The following is a 20842-nucleotide window of genomic DNA, read 5'->3' on the forward strand; positions in this document are numbered from 1 at the left end:
GCACATGTTTCCAGCTTCTCATACAGAATGTTAACTGGTTTTTCATTTTTATGTGTAATGCTGTGCTACCCCTTACTTGTAACGGTTATACAAATGTATATGGTGTTTGTATGCGTGCGAGAGAGAAATGTACATGTGGAGTGGACTCTGTATATATTTTACAATATTTAAATCTGCCAAAAACGTTAAACTTCAATTGACCTCAAGCCACGTAGAACAACAGTCTATGTTAAACATGTTAAATCCTTTCTGCTGCTTGTGTTTGACTGCAAGGACATTTGTCATTCGGGACAGCGCCCCTCGCCCCCCTGCGGGAGCTACTGCAGGCCGGAGCATGTGCTTTGTTAGCCACGCCAGACATGCCATGTCAGAGACTTTGGTCCAGCTCCCCACGTGAGATGAGGGAGCTTCCTGGACTTGAGGGCCTTTCTCTTGGCAAACCAACGGCCGCTATGGCTGCCGGTGCACGTTGGCCTGAGACTGGACTGCTCCTGATTCACCTTCCAGAGGAGGGAGACCACACTACAGCACCCCAGTGACTAAACTAGCATTCAGCACAAGCTACACTGCATTTCTTTTTTTCGTGGTATATTTATATATTAGCTCCTCGGGTAGAGGAAAGGGATTGTAAGTCATCATTTTTTGACCTCACATTTTTTTTTTTTTTTTTTTTTTTTTTTAAAAAAACTGGTGTACTGGTCTCTGTTTAATCGTTGATGCATTTTTCTGTTTTCATCTGAATACATACGATGTCAGGGACATACATTTAGAATGTGTTTTTTTTTAAGTTGCTATTACATATACCGAGAGCAATGAGGACACTTTTCAGGAAACCATTTCGCGATTTTAATATTCCTGGAACTCGAGATGGCTCACCAAACCATATTGTATAAAAATGCTGAGCTCTTGTTCCGATTGTCATTTTGACCCAGGGGAGAGAATAGAGCAAGCATTTTTATGTGATTTACTGGGGGGCTCAATTAGAGCATGATCACACACACTCCCATGGGTCAGTTTGTTCAAATGACATGCGTGTAACTGCCTTCCTGTCTCAAGTGTGTGTGTGTGTGTGTGTGTGTGTGTGTGTGTGTCGCAGAGAAAAAAAAAAGATCTCGCTCATCAACAGTTTTACTGTATGTTACTACTGCAGCATGAAGCCAGTACTAACTGCATGAGCAACAATTAAAGAGCTACATACCACGCACATTAGTATTGTGATACCTTTAGAATCAATACGTTTGTAATGGCTGTACAGGAAGGAACATGGACGTGCAATTAAATTTGACAATAAAAATATTCCTACCACCCCATTTTTTCATGTTTGATGTTAACAGCTGACACGATGGGAGAAAGTAACTGTGTCTCATTTCACGGTATGGTCGGGGTGTAGTGTGGCTCTTGCGTTCCACTTGCAGGGTTTTCTGCACCGGCAGCCTGAGTTGCTGCAATGTGTCTTCTGTCATCAAAAGGCTCCCCTGAGCTCAGATACATCCCGACAGCATGAATAAAGAAAGCAAAAAAACAAGACCGTGATCCGTTTACATAAACGCGCACAGTAGGCGTAAAATCTCATATCTAGACATGAGCTGGGAAGTCCAACATAACTGTCTTTGAAAAATCATTTCTCACCTTATAGATTGAAGTCACAGATCTCTGGGGAATCTTCAAACATTCCCTGAGGAATCCGCTTCCTGGTATAACTAAATAAAAGTGTCAGTTGTGCAACAGAAACGAACCCTTGCCTCACCCTATTTATCTGATATAAATTAAAAGATCATTCAAATCCAATAAAAAATTTTTCTGCTCTGTTTTGGTCATCAATGACATTTAATTGGAAATTAAATATATTAAAACTTAATTTAATGTAGGAATAACATGCTAACTGAATATTTTTACATGGTAACTGCGGCCGTTATTTAGGGAGAAGATCACAAGTGCAAACAAATTTTTTGTAATATGTAAGTGAAAATATATGAATTTTACCAGTTCTGCTGAAACTATGGCATTTTTTTATAATCTTGTAAAACTGGTGTTTGCTGAGAAAGAACATACTGAGGAAGAACATAACTGGCTGGAGAACAGAAGACAATTTAGTGACACTGAAGTTACTTTATTTTTTATTAAACTTTGGTTAACATGTTGAAACCAGAACAGCTGTCACATAGGTACCTTCCATTTTTAACACATATTAAAATAAAAAATACATTATTTATACTGGAATACACCATTACAAGACTATTTTATGAGGATGTTAAGCACATAATTTGGTACAGAAAAACTGATTTTTTTTTTTTTTTTTCTGTAACAAATTCGGCTGCCCTTAACATGGATAGGTTCAGTTACTTCTCAGGAGAAAAAAAAAAAGGTGCAGAACTAAAACTAGACAGAACAGACAACAATCCATTTCCATAGGAACCATACATCATGAACGGCCTGATTGAAGCAGTGCTTTAGGTGTTCTCTAATCTCAGTAAATCACAGTACTGAAGAATATAGTGGAACATACTGATGGTAGCAATGTAGGCATAAAAAGGAATAAAATGACCATACCTTAAAATTCAGCATCTTGAAAACTATTTTTCTCTACTTATATATTGTTGACTTGATGTGTTTAACAGGTTATGTAGACACGGAATATGCAGAAACAATACAATTGAGCATGGGTAATATTTATTTGATAGGGCTTATAAATTGAAATGTATTGCCATTTTAATCCCACGTCTATATATGTAGCTACTTTGGCTATTCAAAAATGTTATATATTGTATTTAGTGGTGGTTGCTGTTATTCCCCCCCCCCCCCCCCCCCCCCCCATTTATTATGCCTGTTGCCTTATGTCACATTATGTACAGATGGGGCAGGTGGTCTGCGACGCGCCGCTCTGTGCTCACTGCCCCAGGTGCGAAGGTGTGCGGCGCTCAGCAGCCCGGCCTGATGGCCATCTGCAGCAGCATCACCTGGCGGCTCTCCGTCGGGTGCGCTTTGCTCATGTGTCTCGTGAGGCCAGGTGAGCTGAAGAAGGTCGAGGGGCAGTGCTTGCACGCGAGGATCTGCTGCGGCTCGGCGCGCGCCGCCTCCGACCTCGCGAACGCGCTCGCGCCTTCCGCGCCGGGGCTGAGGAGCGCGTCCTCCCGCACCGCGTGCCACAGCTCGTGCTTGTCCCGCGTCTCCGAGGAGGGGAAGTGGGCTCCGCACAGGTGGCACGGGAACGTGATCTGCCCGCTCTCTATCTCTATGTGGCTGTAGGAGGAGGCTCGCGCGCTCTCGTGCGAGGACAGGTGCTTGCGCAGGTACGCCTGCCGCCGGAACGTCTTGTCGCAGAGGCGGCACTCGAACACCTCCTCGGGGGGACACGGCGCCGAGGGCAGGTAAGCGGAGGCCGGGGTGTCCGAGCAGCGCAGCAGCCCGGGCCCGGCGCGCATGCGCGAAGTGTCCAAGGGGCCCTCCGCGGCGCTCTCCTCCTGGCACTTTTTCCGCCGCGGGTCCGGCCCGTGGCCGCCGTCTGCCGCGCGGTGTCGCTGAGCCGCCCGACCGTCGCTGTCCGCGGCCGCGTGGTGCTGATCGCCGCCCGACACCTTCGTGTTCTCCTTCCCCTCCAGCGAGCGCTTCTCCGGCTCGTGTCCCGCTGCCGGCGCGGGCTTCTTGGCGCCGCCGGGCGGCTCTCCGTGGCTCCCCGGGCGCGGCTTGTGCCACCTGCGGTGCGAGGCGAGGTTCGCGGGGCAGCTGAACACTTTGTCGCACTCGGGGCAGCGGTACTCCACGCGCACGATCCGCGAGCAGCGGTGCTGCGCCAGGGAGAAGGGGTCCGGGTACTCCTCCTTGCACAGCTGGCAGATGAACTCCCCGAGGGGCTTCCTCCTGGACGACGAGGGCGCCTTCGGCTCCGGACCTTCCTTCTTGATCTGGAGGCCGAGCACGGGGGAGGTGGTCACCTCGTCCTCGAAGCTCAGCTTCCTGGTCGCTTTGGGCTTCTTGCACGCGGACTTGGCTTTGCGCGCCGACTCCAGGTAGGAGCGCTTCAGGGCTTGGTGGAGGGGGGAGTACAGGTGCACGGGCGTGTCGAAGGGCGGGTGCTTCAGCATCATCATCCTCTCCGCGGAAGGCGTCGATGTCGGGAAGGACTCGGCCGCGGCCGGGGAGCTGAGACACCTTTCGAAGAAGGACTTGCCCTGCTCCGAGCCCACGGGCTTCATGGGGCTGTAGGACGCGTCCGCCCGTCCCGGAGACGCCGCTTCGTGCTCGCCCGCGTGGACCGGCGTGGGACGGACGCGGAGGGACCGCCCTTCAGCTCCTTCCGCTCCGCCGGGTTCCGAGGCACGTGAGCGCGACCCGCTCCCTTCTCGGGCATCCGGACAGGTGGTGGACACCGTAGCCGGTGGCCGCGCTGGCACTTGCGCGTCCGGTGGCTCCGCGGACTGTGACGACACATCCACGCTCGGTGTCTCCACCAGCAGGGACAGATCCACGCGGCAGCGTGGCTCGCTCTCCGGCTCTCGTGTCCTGTAGAAAGCCGGCGAAGCTCGTTTGATCCTCTTCACTAAAAATCCCCGGGGCATTTTCACGAAGCCACTCTCGAGTCGTGGGTCCGACGGCGCCGAAGACCAGCTGCAGAAACGTGTCCGTGGGCAGGCGGAGAGGGACTCGAGTGCGCGACACCGCCGTGCTGCCGTGTTTTTATCTTTAGGGCCGTCTTTTGTTTTTGTGAAGTCACCATGTGTGGCAGAGCCGTGCCCAATCAGTACTGAGAGTGACTGCGTGGACCCGGGTCCCAGGGGGACACGGGGGGGAGGAGACTCACTGGTGTCACTGGACACACAGGGACTCGCGCGCAGAGCCGCACACAGGGACACGGAGACCCACAGCGAACTCCGCATCAGTCAGCAGGGGGGGGGACCGTGGGGGGGGGGGACCGTGCTCGTCCTCACACACCGATGGACTGGGAACCTGTGTCCGCGAGTCCTGTACCGCACACCGGTAACCCGGTAACGATCCATGTTTCATGCACCTCCGATATTCCTTCACGTTTCCGCGGCCGGTTATAAAACAGTAAGTCACACATTAGAGAAGCTGTGCTTTTGAAGCCTAAAAGAATTGTCCCCAGTTACAGACCATCGGAACAGAGCCCTTGTTTAGATCAACGACAATAAAGTATAATTGCTGGAAATCGTGACCGTTATTTGCATAACAGCTGTAATAAACAATCCGGTAATGAACAAATTGCTACAACAGAATATGGATTGATTGTGATACTTTTCAAACTTTTGTTTTTAGCTGGAAAAAAAAAAAAAAACTCTAATCTGAGGGCATCTGATGGAGGAAAACCTCTTAGGCTTTAAATAATAATAATAATAATAATGGTGTGATTTAAATTGGCTCCTTGTAATTAATTTACAGACAGTTCAGTCAAATTATGACAACGCGGCACTTAATTTTTCATCAAACATTTTTTTTTTTTTTTTCACATTTCCAACGCAAAATGAACGCGTTTAAAACGCAGCTCCTCGGCTGATGCTGAAACGACGCTGTGGCCCCGCGGAGCTGCTCCTCCTCACCTTTCTCTCTCGGCCTCGCCTTCACTTTCCGCGTCGGTGTGACGGGCGGCGGCGCGAGGAGCGTCGCGCGCGGACGACCGTCGGCATCCCGGGCCAGTTAATGTGAGATCGGGAAGCGCGCGGCCGCCTCGCCCCCTAATGCGCCCATTCGATGCACTTTACCTGTTTCCTCATTAGGGGCCGCAGGGCGCTGGATGCGCTCCGCACAACGCATGTTTGATATGTCATTAAAAGGTTTAAGTCCATTTACACCAATATCCCTTTCACACGTCGATTAGAATTCACTTTCTACTGTTTAAATTGACACGACTGACAAAACACTCCAGAACTTATTTCATGCCCTGTCTTTTTTTTTTCTTTCTTTCTTTCTTTTTTCTTTTTTTTTTTTTTTAAACTACGGGGGGGAATTTGGTGCATGGCAGAAAATGAAATATTAACATCGCGCCTTGGACTTGGAAATGCGAGCAATCTGTCCACACAACATGCCCGGCGCAGTAATTCACCGGTTTGTTGCGATTTGCAGGTAATTTAAGAGAGAGATGAGTAATAGTTATAACCACCTCGCTGCTTATTAAGATGCTTTATATCAATTAAAAGCGCGCATCAAGGAGAACGGCGTTTCTGACTGTGACGCTAAATAGAACGGTTATTTCTGTGCTTCTCCAAGGTTCAAAAACTCGCTTTACAGGCGGCTACGTCACTTTATTATAAAGTAGCACATTCTTTTTCTTTTTTTTTTTTTACTCGTTTATTCACAGCGAAGGGTCCGGACAGCACACAGATACACAGCAGAGCGAGGGACGCACGGGGTCAAACTAGGACACAAATTTAGCAGAGGTTCGATCGCTCAGTACGTTCACGTGGTTCTCCAAGGAATCTTAATTTCTCCTTCCTTGAAGTGGGAAAAGTGGATGTGGATGTGTTATTTATGTCGAGTTATGTTGCTTAATAGCTCCGTTCCCGCTTAACAAATTTGCACGTTTGCCGGTAATGGCCCTGCGGTGGCTGCGAAAGCGGCGTTCATGCGCACATCACACACCGTGAAATAGGACACGCAGCGCACGTTGTACGTGAGTCAGTGTAAGGGTGATGTGTGAAAGCAGCGGCCTGTCAGGTCGAGGGGGGGGGGGGGTCCTGAACCCCTCGATCTCCAACAATCTCCATCATCAATAAGCGAGTGGTGTGCAGTGTCCCCTCCCTGTCCTTGTCTCTGTCTTCGCTCTGTGTGTGTGTGTGTGTGTGTGTGTGTGTGTGTGTGTGTGCGCGCATTGCGAACGGTGGGAATGTCTCCGCTGGCGCTTTCCCAGGTGGGAACTGCTCTATCTCAGCGGCAGAAGGGCAGCGATGCTCTGGGGCGTTCACACGATGGGGCGTGTGGGGTGTGTGTGTGTGTGTGTGTGTGTGTGTGTGTGTGTGGCGGGGGTACAGCTTTGGAAGCCGCCCATCCCGCTGATAAGGAGCCAGCGGGAGCCGCGCGCTCACCGACGTGCTCGCGTTCGCGAGGCTGGGGACGCCGATAAGAGATCAGAGCTCTCGAGCTCATTGTCCCTGGGGGGTCGTTGGGGGGAGGGGTTAGAAAACGTGGGAACGGGACTGCCTGTGCATAAGAAGAAGAGATTTTCTCACTCTAGCGACACTTTAAGTTTAAACCTCAATGTTTTGCTGTTGCTCCGTTTGCCGCTTCGAAGCGACCGAAGACAAATGAGTTTTACTGCGACGGTCCGGCCGGCGCTACGGCTGTGCGTCACTCTTATTAACAGCACTTTTTTTACTTGTTGCTTTGAAAATACCCAGAACGTGCAAAATGATGTGTCGCCACAAGATGCAAAAACCCCCTAAAGTCAGCGCACGTTCGAAAGAGCAACCTCTTTTCTTCAAGTTACTGCCTGGGATGCTGCTGGAACTACGTTGTTATGAATCCTCAGACTAATAATAATAATAAAAATACATCTCTATTAATCTGATTTCCTTCCTCCAAAGAGATTTACACTGTCAGGTGATCAACTTCTACGATTATTTTTGGATGCATGCGGCTGGCTGCTCGAACGCTGCTCAACCAGGGTAAAGGCCCGATCAAGGGTACTTCAGTGGGAGTGGGTCTCGAACCAAGAACCTTCGGATTTCAAGAAGGCAGCACTACCCAGGACACTCGGCCCGCTTAGAGACGCGGCGTCTCGCGTTCGCCAGTCTGGTGCGGGATTACAGTGAAGTAGTCCCCCCCTCCCCCGTCCCCCCCGCGATCGGCCTCCACCCTAATCCGCAGACTGCTGAAAATGAATTTATCGATCTGTCATCCGTCTCCTGTCTGGCGTCCCGTCGTTGTTCCCGAGACACTGACTGTGCGACACGCGGGGGTTCCTTGCACCCGTGCACAGCACTTCACACGCCGCTCGTTGGGCTCCTCGAATGCCGCGCGTGGGCGTTTGCTTCAGCACCTCGGACAGCGCCGGCACCGACCCCACACCCCCCACGTAGCCGGGCGCGCGGGACCCTTTCTCGAGTCCCCAGATAGTGGCCCCGCCGTGCTGCGCGCGCAGAAACACGGGTCCGATTGTGCTCCTGCCTGACAGCGGACTAAGAGCTTTATGGAAACTGCTCATCAAACACACAGTGAAGAACTCGGGTACTTTTTATACGGCGCTGAAACTTGTGGTCCAAACGACCCAGCTGAGCTGCATGATCATTTCTTTTAGCTTTTAGATTTAAGGCAGAAATTTAACGCCGCTCTTTCAGCTCTTTTAAGGTAAAAGTTTCAGTGACAGTTTCTAGGACCGAAAAACTGCAGTCCTACATTTGTACGCACGAGTCACGACACAATGTGTCAAGTATCGGGCAATCGGAAGTACACACACACACACACACAGGTCTGCTTAAACATTGGACTACACGGCCCTTTGTTTGCATGTGCATTTTTTATCCCATATTCTCACTCACTCGCTGTGTATAATTTTTATTTCAAGGCAGGGTATCGGTGGTCCGGAGCCTATACCAGAAGCATTAAGGAAGGTACGCACTGCCTGGGGCACATCTGGATCTTAGGAGCAGAGATCGAAGATAAGTACCAGGAAGGACCGAGAAGGACCGGAAAGGACCAGGGAGGACCGAGAAGGACCAGGAAGGATCAAGAAGGACCAGGAAGGACTGAGAAGGACCGAGAAGGACTAGAAAGGGCCAGGAAGCACCAGGAAGGTCCAAGAAGGACCAAGAAGGACCAGGAAGGTCCAAGAAGGACCCGGGAGGACAGAGAAAGACCAGGAAGGACCAAGAAGGACCGAGAAGGACTGAGAAGGTCCAGGAAGGACTGAGAAGGACCGAGAAGGACCAAGAAGGACCAAGAAGGACTGGGAAGGAACGACAGACAGATCGAGTTCACCCGCCAGTCGGTCCACTGAAGCACAGTAAGGCGTTTAGTGACACCTTGTGGAAGGTTTGTGTAAAAGTTTATTTCATATCGTTTTTCTACCGTTTCTGACGACGGGTTTTTTTCAACCAAGATAAGGTGTGTCCACTTTTAAAAATCCTACTCTGTGACCATGTTTATTTCCTTGCTAAATCAAGACACGTTGAGGGTTTGCAACGAGAACTTTAGGTATATGTACCATGCGGTTTTCACAGGGGCGTAACAGTGTGGCTGTCATTTACGTGTCCAGCATTAGTTCTCAGAGGAGGTGTGTACAGTGGTGGGCCAAGTGGTCATAAACAATTCTCAAGCAAAAGTCCCACTACAAGAAATTACTAAAAAGTAAAAAAAAGGATCCGGTTGCAAAACTACTTGTTAGTGTTTCAAATGAGTCCTTTCATCCATTTTCATTAACCGCTTCTGCTGACCAGGGGTGCAGGAGTCCGGCGCCTATTCCACATTCATTGGGCACAAGGGGGTACACCCTGGACAGGACTCCCGTCCATTACAGGGTAGCCACATACACACCCATTCACACACCACAGGCAATTTAGCATCATCGGTCCTCCTGTACTGCATGTCTTTGGGAGGAAACCAGAGCACCCAGAGGAAACACATGCAGATATGGGGAGAACATGCGAGCTCTACACAGACTGAGACAGATCGACACTTACACCTGAACAGCTCGGGTGCTGTGAGGCAGCAGTGCTACCCGCTGTGCCACTGCCATCATACCTCCCGATTTAAGTCAGGCTTTTTAATATTTTGACCTGCTACCAACAGCTTAAACATATACATATAACTCATGGAAGAAATATAATTGCATATTTTTTTCAGTTGTATTAATGTCAGTGTTATGTGAAGTTAAAAAATAATGAAACAAGTATTACAGTATTTTTATTGAATATAGCCCTTTTGAGGTTTTTACAGAACCTACACACAGAATAAATTGAGTGATGGCCATATTGTGCAGCTTTTATTGACTGTGACCTTGGAATAAAAGTGCAGTTGCACTTACAAAAAAATCAAGTAACAAACAAAAGTTTCGATTGCATTTGTATTCATAATATGAGGGGTCAGAGTATTCACTACTTCTGCTGCTGAAATGTTGACTCCATTGTGCTCTGGCCTAAGGCTGAGTGTGAAGTCCTTGCTGTAGTACAGAGGAAACGGAAGACCAGGCTTTTAGTTGTGTATTAGTACATGCTGGTAAAGGTATCTTTATAGGAATAGATTTATTTTGGAAAAAAAAAAACAATATGATTTCATTTATATTTTCACACAACTTATGTTTATTTAAATATTTACACACAATTTAGAATTACTTACTGCTACTGCAAAACTGTATGGTTCATATGAATTAAAGTCAAGGGTATGGCAACAGTGGCAAGAAAGGAAGGGGGACTGAACCACCAATGTCCAGGTTATAAGGTCATGTTGCAAATTATAAAGTTTGCCCATTATGAAAGCTCCCATCTTGAAATAAACTTCCCCAAGCAAAACTCTCACTGTGAGTTGCTGTGAATGTGAAAGTGGAAAAGTCGCTCTGACAGATTATGATCACAACTGATATGCACAGATCAAACAGGAGACACATGAGTGTTGGGTTAGTGCCTGATCACTGGAAGATTCGACAGTAGACGAGAGGCAACGATTCAACTGATGATGCCAAAATACAGTGCTGCTGTGTGTATGAGAACCACATAAGGATGGTCATTATTCTTGTATAAAATATTAAAATAAACTGATAAAATCTAAATCTGGAACCTTAACATAAACTGGATTTATTTAAAAATGATTACACAATGTAACAAAAGTTTTATGTTGATTTCTTTGCATTTTCCATTAATTTTGTTAGATTAAGAATACTTTTGGCGTTAGTTTGTACTATATTGGTTTTTAGAAAAATATTTCACATTCTTGAAATTAGTAAATTCTGGTGGATTTGGGCACCGGGTTCGAAGTACTGGGGGGGTGCGGTGGCACAGTGGGTTGGACCGGGTCCTGCTCTCTGGTGGGTCTGGGGTTCGAGTCCCGCTTGGGGTGCCTTGCGGCGGACTGGCGTCCCATCCTGGGTGTGTTCTCTCCCCCTCCAGCCCTTCGCCCTGTGTTGCTGGGTTAGGCTCCGGCTCCTCGGGACCCCGTATGGGACAAGCGGTTCAGACAGTGTGTGTGTGTGTGTGTATGTGTGTGTGTGTGTGTGTGTGTGTGTGTGTGTGTGTGTGTGTGTTCCAAGCACCAAATACTCCAGTACATTTCTAGAATGTTTTAGTACTTTCTAGTCTTCCAATGGCTGCCATGTTTCAGTGTTTTCTAGAATGTTCTGACAGCTGCAGATTTTCTATGTTTTTTTTGTTTAAAATCTCTGAATACAGTGTTCCTTACATGCGTGACTTAGAATTCTCAGAAATTCTTGAAAAATTTCATTAATACAGCGAAAGATTATGTGGTTAAAACCGACCCTCTAGCAGAACTAATGGTATTTTTGTAACCAGTGAACTTTAACTGATCATAACCAACACAGAAATGGACAAAACTTGAGAACTTAGAAACATTTGGTTGCCTTCTAAGTGTCATGATTTACACAGCAGTGACCATGCGGTGCTTCTCCAATTTAAACCGCAAGGGGGCGCAAACTCACAAGGTGTTGGCGCGCAGTTCTCCGTCAGCGGGTGTGGGAGCAGCTGCAGTGTTCCGACTTCGAGCGTGTGTCCGTTTCACTTGTGAAGGTTTCCAGGTATCGGGCCTGTTCGGAGATCATGGGAAACACATAAAATGTCACACATTGAACTCTACTGACTGCATGTTACTGAAAAGAAAACTACAATAAAGCACGAATCAATAAATAGGTCCATTTACACTCTCTTTCAAGCACAACCGGGAGAGTAAAACTGTCCGAAACTTTGTTTGTTTGTAATTCCAAAGACCAAAGTCTCTTCACCCAAATACACTTGTAAAGAAAAAACTTTACTTCTACTCGGTTACATTTCTCTCCTGAAGCGCAGCCTTCAGTTACCCTGAAAGTAATTAGCGCCTCCTTACGGTCAGATACCTTCTGCGCATTTCATTGGTTATCATTTATTCCGGACCAATCAGCGTTTACTGTTGAGTTTTGTCCCGCTTTCACTGCCATCCTAGTTATTGAACCTTCGGGTAAGTGATGGAAGAAAGGAGAAAAACATGTTTGAATCAGTTTAACAGACATTTTTTTTCCCCATATACACACACACATTTTCAGAACCGCTTGTCCCATATGGGGTCACGGGGAACCGGAGCCTACCCGGCAACACAGGGCGTAAGGCCGGAGGGGGAGGGGACGCACCCAGGACGGGACGCCAGTCCGCCGCAAGGCACCCCAAGCGGGACTCGAACCCCAGACCCACTGGAGAGTAGGACCTGGTCCAACCCACTGCGCCACCGCGCCCCCTACTTTCCCCATATAGTGAGAGTGAAATTATTCAACTGTGAATAAGCCAACAATTCACACACACACACACACACACACACACGCGCTGTCTAGAACCACTTGTCGGGGTCACGGTGGGCCGGGGCCTGGCTGGGCAGCGCAGGGCTGGGGGGGGCATGCCCGGGGGGTCGCCAGTCTGCCGCAGGGCACCCTGGGGGGGTTTCGGCCCCAGGCCCACCACAGAGCAGGCCCCGGCCAAACCCGATGCGCCACCCCGCCCCCCGCCAACAATTCGGAAGAAACTAAATTAGGAATTACTTTAATACACTCTAGTTTGTTTTAATCAACCATCAAAATACGTAAACACCTCTGCGTGTGTTTCCATTAGGTAGCATCAGTTCACTTGCTTCCAAATGTTAACACAGCGGAAAAAACAAAACAAAAACATAATAATGTAGGTTTTAAAGGAAGAAATAATGTCTGAAACATTAACATACAGAAGTACCTAATAAAAACTGATCCTCACGCTGCACTTCTTTAAAAGCCCTACAACTTGTAATCTGTTATTCTCAGTAATATACAGATAAAAAATCCAGATTAAATGTCTTGTATGGACTCTAATGTTTATTGTGGGAAAAGCGAGCATACGCCCAACACTAATATTATATTGCTACAGGTGCTTCGACAATACCTGTCTGAAACCGGTACGACTGGATTAGAGCAGCATTCCACCCGTGTCGCAAAGTCTTGTCTGCAAGTTTCAGGCAGGATTCCCCTGGCCAGCCCACTGTACCGGACACACCCTTGTAAGGCATTCACAAAACCTCAGAGGTCAGTGGATATACAGACTCTGCACGTGCTTTCATTCGGTTCCTGTGCTCGGCAAGCAATACGATGGAGGGATCTATGCCACAGCAAAATTCCTTGATAAGAGCTGGGGAGATTCCACCTCTCATCCGGGGGAGCAGTGCACTATAGTTCCCTCGTTGTACCATTCGTACTACAGCATTTTTCTGACACTAGAAAAATTATATAATGAATGCATTAAACTTTGAGAGGTTTTTTTCAACTTGCTCGTGCACAGAGAGATCACAGCCGCCTGGTATTGGTTTAGCCTGCGATCAGTCATAAAAAGCCCCTATAATAATGCTAACATTTTGCAAAAATACCCCAGCATTTGCAAGTGTGAACTGCACACCTCTCACATTAACTGTACTTTACAATCACGTGTTTGCATCCAAATTTCTCCCTGTGTTGATGTGATGCACTCTTTATTTTTCTCTGAGGTGTACATCGATTGGGAGAAAAGTGTCCGCTAAGTGCATAAATGTATATGCACAGCTCGTTATCAGATAAAATTCTAGGCAGATTGGTTGAACAAAGGACCGGTGACAGCCACAAAGTGCTGTTGCGCAAACATTGCTCCACTGGATCAGGGGTATCCCTGAATGACTCACGCGATGTGCCCTCCCTATGACTCAGCAGACATGTCTGTGCCTATCCTACTACACCATGACGGAGGGCACACCAGAAGGGCCCCGTATATGCCAGGCTTCCACGCTCTCTCACTTGGGCGTGCTACATTAATGACGCCCTTTGCAACACCCCTCGAAACCCAAAATCACCAGGTGCGGCCTGGTAGAAGCCAAGGGGTACAGGGTACAGATGATCTGGTTGGCAGGCCGTTCCACCGCAGGAGCGATGACACAAAATCCTGGACTGAAGGGTGTAGGGATGGGGGGGGGGGTCATGCCATGCCAGCCATTCTCCTGCCCTCACATGTTTCAGGGTGCAGGAAGGAGGCAGCTTGTACTCAGTACTTCCTATGTCTCTGTTGGGAGAACTTGCTATTACAGGATTGAGAAGAAGGAAGTCAAATGGCTCCGTATAAGTCGTTTTGCAAACCTGGGAGTTTCTCTGGCTTTTCAAGCCACCTGACATGTGACTCCGTAGATTACAGCTTAACACCATGTTGAACTAACCCAGCCAAAAGACCTGGGGCTACCAGAGTCCTGTGGTGGAGACCTTGGAGAGGACGGATGGCAGGGACTTTTACACGAGTGGCCCGTAAACAAATTGTTGACTGAGCAGTGAGTGAACAATGATAGGTTGGTTATGGAGAAAAATGTGTCTGCGCCTCTTTCCTTGTAACGTTTAGGGCAAAAGTCAAAATTTGGGAAGGGAATCTGCAGAATTAACTGGCAAGAAAGCCCTGGAATCAACCGTCACATGCGCGGCGCTGACGCAGAGTTCAAACAATGATGTCAGTCGCCGACAGCCTGGCAACCGCTCGAGGACACGTGCGGTTTTTAATGCATGGATACGGTTGCTATGTTGCTTTGTTTAAAGACGCCACCTTGACATGCACGCGATTACGCAGACAGTGAGGGACCTCAATTTCTCAAAGGATGTGTCAGCCACACAGACTCCACAGCTTTGCTCCTGGAGTTTCCCTACCAGGTGTTCCCCAACAGCGAAACCCTGGAATCCTTCCTTCCAGAGTGATCTTTCGGTGGGGTTTCGCCTTCCAGACGAAAGCAAAATGACTCAACGGCACACGAAGCTTTACCAAAACCACCCTCAGAAGTCTTTGACAATATTAGCGTCCAAAAACTTTTCACTTTTCAGTCTTCAGCTGGATAGGACAGACACGAGCAGAGGATAGAACATTCCAGAGGCCGGACATGAGCAGCTGCATTAGTGCTCATCTGCGGTTTCACTGAGATCCACTTGGTACCATGTGAAGCGCAGTACAACCTGTCCAAGTGCTCTTGTGAATGGAGGACACTGGGCCGTACGCAGAACACACGGGCCAGATGATCCCCATTATCTGTGAAAATGTTGGAAGCATTTTTCTCACCTTATATATAAAAAGGATATAATGGATGCACTGAACTATGAGAGGTTTTTTTTTTTTTTTCCGACCTGCTCGTGCACAGAGAGATCACAGCCGCCTGACACTGGTTTAGCCTGCGATCAGTCATAAAAAAAGCCCCTATAATAATGCTAACATTTTGCAGAATTACCCAGCATTTGAAAGCGTGAACCATACACCCTCAAGGTGCACGTGCTCTTTGAAAACATACGAAAAGGCGGCAAGCTCCCACGCGCAGACCGGACAGGGCGGATCGCGCGCACCTAAACAGAAACACACCACGAGCGGCGACCTTTGCCGTTTTACTACTCATTCCGGTTACTTCGTGAACTCGTCCACACCTCCACGGGGCCTAGTTACTGAACATAATATTCGAGGTATAGAAGGAAATAACGACTAACGAATGCAAAAGGAAATTTTTAGGGAAAGAAATTTCCCCCAGAAAGCCGACGACTTTCCTCACCATCCGTCGCGCGGATCGACAGTATGGAAATCCCCTACGAGGCCACGCCTCCTCCACGCCCCGCCCCATCGTGGCTCCTCCCCCTTGATCATTTAACGGAGCCACGGCGTCTACCGTGAGTCAATTGCGTTCGGAGCTGCTGCAAAGAAGGGTGAGTTGCGCACCCAGCTGTAAGGATATCTGTACCCGAGCACGAACGGATTACAACATGGACGACCAGGACTCGAAGCTCGGGAAGGGGCAGCCGTGCGCCGACGAGCGGCTCGACAGCGGCCTCGACTCGTTGAGGGAAGACGAGTGTAGCAGTCTGGCGGCAGACACGGAGCGGCTGAGCATCGGCTCGACAAAATTGTACAGAAACGAGATGAGGAGCGAAATGGGCGACGAACCGTGGAAACGCGACCGCTCCGACGACGGAGACACGTAAGTTTTACATTCTTTGTCCGCGCCTCGCTCTCTAAAGATGCATTTTGGGTATTCGTGTAGTCGTACAAAAAAAGTCGGCTAGCCTAGCTAGCAGCGCCTTTAAAATTTTTTTTCGTGCAAAAAAAAAAAAAAAAAAAAAACTGAAGTAATGGTGCTTTGTGCATTAAATTAATAGAAGCAACAGGTCTGTGCAGACTCTGCTCCGTTGGAGGACGGCGCTGCGTTCTGGCGTTAATTATATCTTTACGTAAACAAAAGAGCGCTGGGGAACTCGGTGTTCTCTGGCACGAGGGGCTGCGTGGGCGGGGCCAGCGGCTGCGCGAGCCTGGAAAGTCCCTGGCTGCGTGCCAGGAATGCGAGCCGCCGGCGGCGCGCGCTGAGTCTCAGCGAGTGGAAATGACTCGACCGGGGTGAAAAACCCCAGTGTTGCGAAACACCACTGCTGAGGCTTTATTCTATTTGGTCACCCCTACACATACAGAGTTTTAAATGTGTGGTTTTTTTTTTTTTTTCCCCCCCTCGTAATTCAGGTTTCTTCATCTTGCCATCATCCATGAAGCAGCTGACTATGCTGTTAAGATGATCAAGCAGTCAGTTAATGACCCTTTCCTCAACATCCAGAACTACCAGAGACAGGTAGCTATTAGTTTTTCTCTTTTAAATTCTTTTATGTGTTTAAAAGTGACAGTGTGTAATGGTGGCTCATTTTTTGCCCCCCCAGAGCGCACTCCACTTGGCTGTTATCACTGAACAGCCCCAGATTGTGGATCATCTTCTGAAGGCAGGTTGTGACCCTCAGCTGGTGGACAACCAGGGCAACACAGCACTCCACATTGCCTGCAAGCGTGGCTCCTTGAGTTGTTTCAGTGTTCTGACCCAGAGTTGCCCCGTGGAGCTGCCCACCCTCATGTCAGCCAAGAACTACAGCGGTAGGTATACTGCAGTTCTATACCAAGCACCTGACCCCCCCAAATCTCTCTCCCTTGCTGCTTTATAAGAGGCCTGGTCACCTTCTCTCGCCAACTCTCAATACTGCATTTTCTGGAGCTGCACTAAAGATTTTCACACTTCTCTACATATTATGTTGCCGATGATGTGACACAGCTTGATTTGATTTGATTCCCCTGACCAAGTGTCCCTTCTGCTGCAGGACTCAACTGTATACACCTGGCCTGCATCCATGGCTTCTTCTCCTTGGTAGAAAGTCTCATCCAGCTGGGAGCAGACATCAATGCTCGGGTAGGTATTTGGCCTACAGAAGGGCTGTGGTGGAGCAGTGTACTTGTGACTGGCAGAGATGGGATATCACGGAGACGTGAAAGTGTTGACTGGATTTTGTATGTGTTCCTTCAGGAGCATTGTAATGGGCGCAGTGCTCTACACCTAGCTGTGGACCTGCAGAATCAGGAGCTGGTGAGGCTCCTCATCTCTCTGGGGGCTGACGTCAACAGTCTGACATATGGTGGCTACAGCCCATACCACTTGACCCATGGGCGTCAGAACACGGACATCCAGAGGCAGCTGTATGAGCTGACCGCACATGACCTGCGGGAACTCCCAGAGAGCGAGTCAGAGGACAGTGATGATGACCCGATGTCTGAGGATGAGGAGGTAGGGATGGCCTAGATAATGGGGGGGGGGATAACTCTTCTGCTTCCTCTCTAGTAAGAGGACCAAACAACTAATCAGTAACTAATGCTTTCGTTACCCCTCTCTTCCAGATGTATGATGACATTCTGCTGGTGGCACAGCAGTAGGATGATCGAGCAGTCCCATACACAATAACACCCTGGGATGAAGACAGCTGCATCCAGGATCACTTCCCATGATCCTCATCTGTCTGTAACAGTCCCATGAAGACCCATGTTCTGCCTGTATAACATGTACATATTGTAAATATCAGTATAGAGATTTATTTTTGTACCAAGTTCTCAATGTACAGTGTAAATATATGTGTATAATAACACTACTGTATGTAGCCATTCTGCTTATCTGAAAACACACTCCCATAAATTAAAGAAGAAATCTGAAAAAGCTTTTGAATTTCTTGTATCGGGGTATGGAAGTGTAGCATGTAAGAGGACACTTAATGTGAAGGTTTTGTGGTTCAAGCCCAACTTGTTTCTTGTGTGGTACCTTGAGCAAGATACTTGGTGTCCTCATATGCAAGGCCCAAGAGCAGGCATTCTTTGCACAGTTGGACTTCACCTTTTCCCTTGCAAGATGCTAATCCTTTGGGCCCTTGTCAAATAACTACTTAACAGGCATTCTTAAATTATATCCTAAAGTCCTTTTCAGGGACAGCTGCTAGTGTAGTGCTAAGAGCGGTTGCCTTTAGGCCTGACTTGCAAGTTTGAATCCCCTCTCTAGCTGTAGCATCCCTGAGCAAGCTTTATACCCTGAATGGCTCTGGGGGGGAATCCCAGTTCTATTAATGGGTAAACAATTGTTGGTACCTTTACATTGTAAGCTCCTTTAAAGAAAGTCATAACCTCCATGACTAAAAAAGTAAAACATTCTGCTTAACTTTTGTCTTAAGGCATCAAAGCCTTAAAAGAGCCACTGTGAAATAGAGAAGACTTTAGTCTAAGGTAAAAATCAAGCAGAATTATATTGTGTTGTTCCCCCAAATTTTTTTTTTTTTTTTTTTGTTTGGGGTCATGCTTTTTATTCCTAGATAGAATTTATGTACAGGGTCCTCTGTGCAGAAAAAATGGAATATGCCTTGTATTCATCATTTAGGAACTTCCAAGGAGAAGAAGCATTTGACAGAATTCCCCGCCGTTCACCTCAACCCCCCGCAAGAAATGCTGTGGAACTAGTGTTTCTGCAGAAGTGAATCTGAGCCAGTGAAGTTACCAAACACTCCAGAGTTATGAAATGCCCTTCCTGATGCAAGTTATTTTCAGTGATGCTAAAAAAAAAAAAAAAAAAAAAGGGGGCTGACATAGCCACTACTTACCGATACGACACATTTAATGGCTGATAAAGCCACAGCATTGTTTGTAAATGATGCTGAGAAAAAGTGTCAACCTCATAGAGACAGTATTCACCCACTCGCCGGCCCCCCATGCAGTCCGGTGGCATTTGAAACAAACGCAGGTTGCTTTGCATGCAGTCAAGCCACACTGGACCCCCAACCCTAAAAAAACTCCCTGAGGTTAGAGACCCTGCCAGTGTGGAATTGTTTGTGAAGACTAGTAGTGTCAGTTCAGCACCGTGGGTTGGGTTAACCCCCACCCGCTGCGCTCACTAAAACCGCTAAAGTATCCGACGCAAAAATAGACTTGCAAGAAAGAGCACCACTGTGTAATGGCACCAAGGCACCCACGCAGAGCTGTTCGCGCAGGGTGTGTGCGGCTACGGAGGAGCTCTTAGGTAATACCGTTCACCGAGTACAGTACTGTGTCCACAGAACTGACCTTACTGAGGAGGCGACTGATGCTGACGGACACAAATACTGAAAGTCCCCTCCTTTACCCGAGGAAACGGCTACATGCTTGGCTTAAATACAACAATAAGTTGCACGCATTTAGATTTGATGAGTCGCCTCCTCATATTTTACCAGTGACAATAACTCAGGTAGAAGCGTCAGTCATTTCCTCAAGTAGTAAATTCAATAGTGTGAGAAAACTTGTGCACCAGCTCAATGCAAATGACTGAGTCATAACTGCCACCGGGCACAGGCACAGTGTAGCATGTTGGGGCAGGAACAAACAGGCAATTCACACACGCTGTCCTGCCCCGGGAAGGGCCAGGGCGATGATGGGGGGGGGGTCTCCGAGCGACTCATATGATTCAGCGTGATCCGAGAAATGACACGGCCGGCGGACGGAAAATCCCGAAACCTAGATGAATCGAGCGGACCCGGTTCCTCGGAATGGGACAAGGCAAATGCTCAGGATTTTTCCTTCAGCCTTGAGGGAAGCATTTACACTTCTGTGTAAATATTCTAATAGCATAAAAAGGGAACATGAGTGTCGCTGTTTGCCCTGCTGCTACGGCTGCGCTCGGCTTCGACACGAAGAGCTGCCCCTAACAACTTCCTTAGTGGCGCACGTACGCACATCACAGCTACTATGCAGAAATCTCCCATCTGCATCACGAATAGGAGGTCATAATCCAGGACTCAGTTTTCTCACAAACCAAGCATTGCTGAAAAAGCTGTACACCGGACCAGGACATGCTGGTTAAATAAACACTACCCCTCAGCAGGGCTCAGTTTACATTACATTTATTCATTTAGCTGATGCTTTTCTCCAAAGGCAATTACAATGTTAAGGTCACAATTATTACATGCTTACAATCATTTACCAATTTATACAGCTGGGTAATTTTACTGGAGCAATTTAGGGTAAGTACCTTGCGCAAGGGTAGTACAGCCAGAGGTGGGGAATCAAACCTGCGACCTTTGGGTCCAAAGGCAGTAGCTCTAACCTCTACACTACCAGGTGTCCAGCTTAGCCTTAGCACTATGTGGAAAGGGCTTACGGGTATGCAATGGCACACAAAGCGCTCTTCAAAAAGCATGGGAGGACTGCGGCGCTGGGAGTAAAACGCAAAACAAAAGTGGAAAAACATATAAAAGTTTCCAGCACACTATCAGAGCTGAACATCCTCCAACTAGAGGAGGAAGGAATCTATATTTATTGATTTAGCTGACCATTTTCTCTAAAGCAACACACAATGTCAATCCGCCTACAGCTGGGGAATTTTACCG

The 20842-nt window shown here is 48.0% G+C and overlaps 2 protein-coding genes and 1 long non-coding RNA gene across 4 annotated transcripts; 1 reads left to right on the top strand and 2 right to left on the bottom strand.

The window, feature by feature from the left end:
• Positions 1-2904: 2904 nt before the first annotated feature.
• Positions 2905-4556, bottom strand: insm2 (insulinoma-associated 2). The gene has a single exon (XM_029258599.1). It carries the CDS (start codon positions 4554-4556, stop codon positions 2919-2921), a length of 1638 nt encoding a protein of 545 aa, XP_029114432.1. The 3' UTR covers positions 2905-2918.
• Positions 4557-9917: 5361 nt separating this feature from the next.
• On the bottom strand, positions 9918-15762 carry LOC108919343 (uncharacterized). 2 transcript variants are annotated; one of them, XR_001964912.2, is made up of 3 exons: positions 15697-15762; positions 11594-11698; positions 9918-10105 (listed from the first exon to the last, which is right to left on the bottom strand). It is a non-coding gene; the product is annotated as an uncharacterized LOC108919343 (long non-coding RNA). The 2 variants fall into 2 exon arrangements; XR_003798210.1 differs by lacking the exon at positions 9918-10105 and adding an exon at positions 11051-11084.
• A 25-nt stretch (positions 15763-15787) lies between these two features.
• nfkbiab (nuclear factor of kappa light polypeptide gene enhancer in B-cells inhibitor, alpha b) lies at positions 15788-18156 on the top strand (the record flags this gene model as incomplete). The annotated part of the gene is made up of 6 exons (XM_018727380.2): positions 15788-16119; positions 16653-16758; positions 16844-17051; positions 17273-17361; positions 17476-17733; positions 17844-18156. Coding segments are annotated over 6 exons (1029 nt in total), but the record flags the coding sequence as incomplete, so codon positions are not given.
• Between the last annotated feature and the right edge of the window lie 2686 nt (positions 18157-20842).

Source organism: Scleropages formosus, chromosome 15, assembly GCF_900964775.1.
Source record: "Scleropages formosus chromosome 15, fSclFor1.1, whole genome shotgun sequence".
NCBI lineage: Eukaryota > Metazoa > Chordata > Actinopteri > Osteoglossiformes > Osteoglossidae > Scleropages > Scleropages formosus.

Bases quoted from the DNA above. Each gene is read 5' to 3' on its own strand.
- insm2 (XM_029258599.1), bottom strand. From the start codon at position 4,556: ATGCCCCGGGGATTTTTAGTGAAGAGGATCAAACGAGCTTCGCCGGCT.